At 37.6% G+C, this 7,724-nt stretch overlaps 1 protein-coding gene across 1 annotated transcript in view; it reads right to left on the reverse strand.

Moving 5' to 3' along the window:
* Positions 1-7,398, reverse strand: part of Rassf (Ras association family member) — a 43,706-nt gene extending 36,308 nt beyond the window's left edge. Inside the window, exon 1 of the mRNA XM_083131447.1 lies at positions 7,235-7,398. Coding sequence (XP_082987573.1) covers positions 7,235-7,274 — 40 coding nt within the window. The 5' untranslated portion in view covers positions 7,275-7,398. The remainder of the gene's footprint in view (positions 1-7,234) is intronic.
* Positions 7,399-7,724: the final 326 nt, after the last annotated feature.

Raw genomic sequence — 7,724 nt, forward strand, 5'->3', positions numbered from 1 at the left:
ATGACAATAAAATGGTAGAGAAGACTTATCCCTGGGTTGTACCCCTGCTGTTTGAGAGCACAGTTTCTGAAAGGCAATACGCAAATATGGTTAAATTTTCCCTTCCCCAGTAAATCTTTGTTTCCAATTCATTTTATTCATTCTGCTAGATTTTGCTTCTATCCAGGAAGCCAAGTACCAGAACGGTCCAATGACCTCGGTGCCCTCAAGCAAGGAATAACTTGAGTGAGGAGGCAGGAGGGCTTTGGGGGAGGGAGGCGGGGCAGATGCAAGAGGACGAAGAAAATGTAGCAGTTTACTTACATGATGACTCGTGAAAGTAAAATTGTTATTGCTTGCTTGAAAGAATGAAAGATATGAAATTAGTAATATTTTTCTAGTTTGCTTCGCTCTCAATATAAGCGTTTCTAATAAGTAACAAATTATAATTGTTATCCCAAAAAACTGTGTGTGTGTGTGTGCGTGTATGTAATATGTTTTGTTAATGATGACATACTGGATACCAAATAATGTAAAAAGTAAAGTGCTCCCCTGTGCTTTTCACCACGCCATGTAGGCGTATAGAGTGTGTGGAGTTTGGGCTCCATACTTTCTTGATCACGGCCGAAGGTGGCCGCCTTTACCCGCCAGAGTTCCCTCCATGTACCCACTTTATATGATGCTGGGTGGGCGCCCGTGCCGCTTTAACAGATGGGAAAAAATCCCGGTTCACCTCCGCCAGGGATCGAACCTGGGTCTTTCTCATGGTAGTCAGACGCCCTAACGATTGAGTTCTAGGGCACCAAATAATGACTAAAACTATATGCGGGAGTGCTCTGAAAATACTAAATAGTTAAAATCTGAAAATGTGTTGTGCTTATTGATACATAGAAATTATTCTCAGTTGTAATTAATAATGGTAATTATGAAAATATTTCGTTGTGGAATTGTATTACAATTAAAGAACAGGTATAACAGTTTTTTCAGTGATTTTATAGTAAAAACAGTATGCTATTCAGCGCAGCTTTGTGTGAATTCACTGAAAACCGCAAGCCTTCGCACAGAAGTTTGATATCAAATATAACCAACATGAGATTGAGGTACTACAAAACTATGTTCATAATATAAAACAAACAACCACACTAAACAGCATTTCTGACCTGCATTCAGCTTTGCCGGAAACAATTTTTCCAATTACAGCAGAGCTGTTACAAGTAGCATTAACGTTACCAGTATCATCTTGTGCGTGTGAACGATCTTTTAGCGTGCACAAGAGATTAAAATCTTACCTCAGAAACAAATCAAACCAAGAGAGAACATCTGCTTTGGCAACCATAAACATAGAACAAGAAATTTCAACGTCATAAAATGTTGATCGTGTCATAGACTCGTTTGCATTACAAACGAAACGACAGCATTCTTTGAAGAATGTAACTTCCAAGATTAGCAATTGCTACGTAAGTAAGCACGAACACAAATGTGTCAACAGTCCACAGCTGCGACTCCTGTATATAGTTTAAAACTGTGTTTACAAGCTTCGTTGTACTGATTTTTGCATGTCTCAGCAGAGAGGAATTTTCAAAAACATCTATCCTCTGAAAGTGCTAAGCAGATTTCTTAAATTCTGAAAAATGAATATGTGTAAGATTTCATCTGTAGGTTCGTTTGTTTGATTTGTTGTCTTCACTTTATGCACAGAAAGGCTAATCAGGACTGGACCTACAGTTTAAAGTGGGATCCGAACCACTGTGCCATTATCTCCACCGGATATCGAACCCGGGACCCCTTGATTACAAGGCGACGACCTTACCACTACACCATCGGCGAGGCCCTTTCACCTGTAGGTTTGGAAGAATCCTCATGATGGTTGCATTTGTAGCTGTGTTGAAAATAAATGTAGTAGTTTTGTCTTTCCGGAAACTTAATATCAAATATCTTGACAGATAATAATGCAATCCACAGGAGGATTCTCCAGAATAGCTAAATAGGAAAAATCCTGCACAGAATAATTTATCAGATGTCAAGAAATCAGCTTAGCACTTCCACAGTAGTTTCGATAAAAAAGAAGAAGTTGTCATTGAGACAGGCAGAAAGTAAAATACATTAAGAAAACTGTAAAGTAATAGTTTAATAGTACTACTTTCATAAATTGATTTGCTTCCTGAAAATTCTTGAACTCTAATGTTTATTTGACCTCCAGTATTCACATATATATTATATACACTTCGTAGTAGTTTTATATACCAATGCACTATATATGAAGCAATATTATAATGTAATATAATGTACATATAAAACATATGTGTGTGTGTGTGTGTGCGTGCGCGCACGCACGCGCATCACACAGAGTTGTTTAACTTTACTGTCTGGTAATATTTGCATAGGAACAAATTTTAGATTTGGCCCCCCCCCCGAACTGATCAACCTAGCTACGTCCCTGCTATCACTCCTGACATTTGGTGTGGAGCTTCAGACACAGTGTTTCGAAATGCATTGAAGAGAACGGTCATCATTTTGAACATTTGCTCCTTTAAACATTTATTTGTGTACCTCAAATGATAACTAATTTGTAGTAACATACTTAATTTTGTTGTTCATATGAAATTGTTCCTTGAAACCAAAGAGTTGGAACAAATTAATATTATTTATTGTTACACAAAAACATAAATTGCAAACAATTTTCTTTTGCTGAGTTCTTTGCACACATTTTTTGAATAAAATTCGTTTTTGCAATGTTCTCAACGGAAACCAAAACTGTTATTACATAAAGGGAACAACATGAAACTGAAACTACCAAATGTTTATAAATGTTCGAAGGTGCAAGGTTGCAATTGTTTACAAAATTTTTTGAACAAAAAATACTTCTTTTTCAACACGGAATCCAAATATGTAAAACGAATGGGGGTGTTCCACTATAATTCCACATTTACCCCCCAACCCCCTAAGGGGAGGGAGGAAAATTACCTAAAAATATACACAAATACAGATATATATTTAATGTCCACTTGTCCTGCTCTCCATTATTATCTGTCATTTGCAACAAAAGCAAGTCACTGCAGTGTCGACATCGGGCAGCAGTCACACAGAAGTGTAAGTGCACAAGAAGAAAATCCACAATCTTCTCTCCCACAGTGACAATCATCCCTTTCCCAGAAACTCAGGAATGAGCCCAGCATTATAAAAATGCTTATTTTGAAAGTGTCACGTTCTTAACCCACGAGTTTGGGATCAAGAATTGGCAATGAATGATTTCCATTATTTCCACATAGCATTGACCACCAGGCAATTATACTATGCCTTCAATATCATGTTTGAGCGCAGCACTTTCACCTTAGCTCTGCCTTTGATCTTGTCAGCTACTTCCCAGGAGGGTGCATCATTTTCGGAAAAGTACATGGAATTCTTGTGCGGGACCCCAACCTGTCACAAGGAAAGGTGAACAAACCTTTGAAAAGGACAAAGGCCTACGTTCCTTTTGTTTTATTGCAATTTCATCATGTTACGAATGGAATTTTTACATAGTTCGATTTCAATGTACGTTTGTTAACACATACTGCAGAGTTTTAGCGATTACTTAAGGTTTTGTTCAAAATATGCTTTTGTGGTTAGTTTAGGCAGGTTAGGTTTGGTTCCCTTAGCATTAACCTTCGAGCGGTCGCGCCTGCGCAAAATTTATGCCAAAAGTGATTTTCTTTAATTTTCTTGTGTTTCCTTTGAATTCGTCGACCTATGCTTTTTATGTATTCCTCAAAGAGGTATTTTGTGTTGTATATTAGCAGTCATTGTTACTAATCCATATGTTATACTCTGTCAATTGTTGTTTATTTCAGATCAGAACACAGTGTCGTAAAGTTTGCGCTGCGCGCCTGCTCCTGTTCTGTAATGTTTTCGTCAGGTCATTGTTGAAAATGAGTCGACAAAACGTAGACGTAAGCAAAATTCAGCGTATCCTTCAACTTTCTTCTGATGAAGAGGGATCACATGAATTGGACAGTGATAGTGACTTAAGTGACGAATATATAGAAGTCAATCAATATGACAGTGAATAATTTAGTATCATTCATTATGAGCAAGGATATTTATAATATAAACGTAAATTTTTTGGGGTCTACATTTATTTATATCATATCTGAGGTTAATATAAATGAAACATATTGAAATACAAGTTAGAATGCTGAAAAAAAAATACTTGTAACATCTAGGTTTTCAGCAGGAATATCTGTCGTAAAAAGTACGACACGCGCCTGCTGATGAAAAGCGTGGTGCGCTATAAATATGTAATAAGTTACGTACTGTATTTTTTATATTTTTTTCAGCATTCTAACTTGTAATTCAATATGTTTCATTTATATTAACCTCAGATATGATATAAATAAATGTAGACCCAAAAAAATTTACGTTTATATTATAAAAATCCTTGCTCATAATGAATGATACTAAATGACGTAAAAAATGCGTCACGTGCCCGCTGGTGACACGATTATGAACGTGCCCGCTAGAAGGTTAAAATAAAGTCCCTAAATGCATTCTACTAACGTTCCGATTTACTTCTACATTCATTCCCACGCTTCTATGATATTTACTGTCGCTTGTTGATGGAGAATATCTTGTCCATGAGAAGTGCATAAAGTAAATTTCAAGTTGTTTTTTTCAATACAAATAACTTTCTTTCGAGTCCAAACAGTGATCGGCTAAACTCTACTTTACGTCCTTATTGCCTTTTGGTGGTAACCGGTGGAAGTTAACAACACTGTAGGCTCGTCTTTGTGTCCGCGGTGTGTTGTGCGTGTGTATGGTGCATGAAGAAGAACAGGTTCCAAAAACTTTGTAGATAGTGTAAAATACGTTTAGCATCGTTCAAAACCGTGCTTGCAGACAGCTGGCATCTCTTTGGGTAAGTACCTTTTTCTTTTTACACTTTCTGTTAACGATAGCCCCACAAACCATTCACGATAGCCCCACAAACCATTCACATTAGCCCCAAAAACCATGCACTGGTAGCCCCACAAACAATTCACGCTAGCTCCAAAAACCATGCACGGGGACGAGGTATGCCTACGAGGTTAGGTTAGGCCTGTTAGGTTAGGTTCCATAAGCACTCATTTCACCCCTAAATATGTGCTTCATCATCGAAAATTTTCCTCAGTATGTTCAATTACGAATATCCGGACAACATCGCTTTTTATCGATTTCCTCCTCCAGATAATTTTTCCTCGCTTTGGGATTTACGTTGTTGAATTCCTTATACAATAACCTTTCCACCGATATATGACACGTATTCCTTAGGAAAAGGACGTAGAGTCTTACCCAGTGCTCAATACTTTAAGGAAGGTTCAACTTTCTGTGAAAAAATTCTACGATAATTAGTCTTTGTGCTAGGAGAAATGATAAAACAATCTGAACCGTTACCAGGACAAATCTTGACAAATGAGTTGTTTCTCTTGGCCTCTCTAGCCACTCAAAATCTTTGGTATCATCGCTGGCTCGCATGGCGGAGTGGTTAGGACATCACGCTACGATGCCAGGGGGCCCGGATTTGAATCCCGGCCTGAGCATGGATGATTGAGAGTGTATATTCATCAATTTCATTATATCATCACTCATTCCCATCACCGCAAATTAGCCAAAAGTGGCACAAAAAGTGAAGTAAAATAATGCAAATGAATCAATCAACCTTTGAAATAGGCGGAAAAAATTGTGAACCAATAGCACTGGTACCTTGAGTCGGTAACAGTAGTATAAGCCGGAGACACATTAAACTCGTTTGTTTTCAAATAAAAATCATTGCTACTTACCTCATATGCATAGCGGAACATTTTTCAAGCTGGGGATCACTTTTTTTCCATAAAAAAAGCGTTATTTTTAACATTATAATCATTTATTGGTCGTTGCTAATTCGGCGCGCAAATTTTGACTCACGTTGTCTATCGTCAGCTGATATGCAGTATCGTCAGCTGATGTGCAGTGTTTCCAAACTTATGAACCGATAAATGCCGCACAAACTATTCACGAAAGGTTTTGAAGCGAAAATTGAGGCTAGACTCTACTTTGCGTCCTTATCTGCATGGTGATTGCTTCTTTGCGTTCGCGATGCGCGATCGTGGTGCAGCACCCAGCATCTCTTCGAGTAAGTACCTTTTTCTTTTTACACTTTCTGTTCACGATAGCCCCACTATCCATTCACGGGGTCGAGGTATGCCTACGAGGTTAGGTTAGGCCTGTTAGGTTAGGTTCCATTAGCACTAATTTCACCCCTAAATATGTGCTTCATTATCTAAAAAATTCCTCAGTACGTTCAATTGCGCATATCCGGACAACATCGATTTTCTCGATTTACTCGTTCAGGAAATTTTTGCTCGCTTTGGGATTTACGTTGTTGAATTCCTTATAAAATAAGCTTTCCAACGATATATGACACGTATTCCTTAGGAAAAGGACGTAAACTAGAGTCTTACCTTACATTGGAAAAAAAAAAAAACACTCACATGTCATCTTGTCAAACTTCCGCGTGGTTGCTACACTGTGAGGGGGTTACATAACTGAACGCACGGAACATTTGATTCACGTAGTGGACGGTAATGGCGGCACGAGCTATCGTACAACGGAGATGCATGATTGACGAAAAATACCTTATTTACAGGCAAAATACGTTGCACGATTCTAAAAAACAATCTCCCCGGCTTCAGAAAGTCCCCAAGAACGCAATTCTGTAAGTACTTTCTCATCTTTTCTCCTGTAAATTTTAAGAAATCCGTCTCCGGCTTATACTACTGTTACCCCTTGAGTCTTGCAAATTATTTTAGGGTGTACAACTCGGATCCACGGCTTAGGCGGTACTGTACCCCCCTTCAAAAATGTGGGGGTACAATATACCCCTGCACTGTACTGTACTGAAGTATAGTCTCTGCAAAAAGACAGTATATTAATGTGTATATCGGTTGCTAATGGTCAATTTCAGGATAAATAAAGATGAACATTTTACCCTAGTCGAATAACATTTGCAGATAGGCCTACTTGCTATTTTACAAAGGTACATGCATCAGACTAAACCATTACTATAAACTTATGTATGACACTGAATTAATTAATTAGTTCTCTACTAATCAACTGATGTATAACACTAAATTAATTAATTAGTTCTTCCTTTTACTAATCAACTGATGTATAACACTGAATTAATTAATTAGTTCTTCCTTCTACTAACTTATGTATGACAGAAAAAATAAGGTTTTGTAAACATTAAATAATAACTCACCGAAATACACAGGTTTTCCACATTTATGGCACTTCCACATTATGGAATACTAAATATTTATGAATATCTGTCGTACAATTTATCTCGCTACTCCATTTTTGGAGTGTAAAATCAGAAGTACTTCACTCAAAGTATACTAATACACTCCATTCCCTGCACTTCAGACATCAGCATCGTTGCCAACCACTGACAGCAAGAGTTATAAAATGGCATCACCAATATTTCGTCTATGGGTCTGTTCACTGCCAAACTTTTCCAGTGGCGGCGCCATCCCCGTTGCATCCCTAAATAATTTCGTTCGTCATTTGGTTGCCCTAAGCTTTACATTTTAGATCGATGGGATAACTACTCAAACGTTATTTTCAATGAAGGTAAGAATTTCTCGTGTAAATCGATAATAAAAATTACATTCTCCTGAACCTAAGAATTAATATATTAAAGCGCAACGAAATGGTTGCGAAAACAAGCTCTATATATAGTATGTTTATGC

This window comes from Lepisma saccharinum, chromosome 11 (assembly GCF_977018435.1).
Source record: "Lepisma saccharinum chromosome 11, izLepSacc3.1, whole genome shotgun sequence".
In the NCBI taxonomy this organism is placed as follows: Eukaryota; Metazoa; Arthropoda; class Insecta; order Zygentoma; family Lepismatidae; genus Lepisma; species Lepisma saccharinum.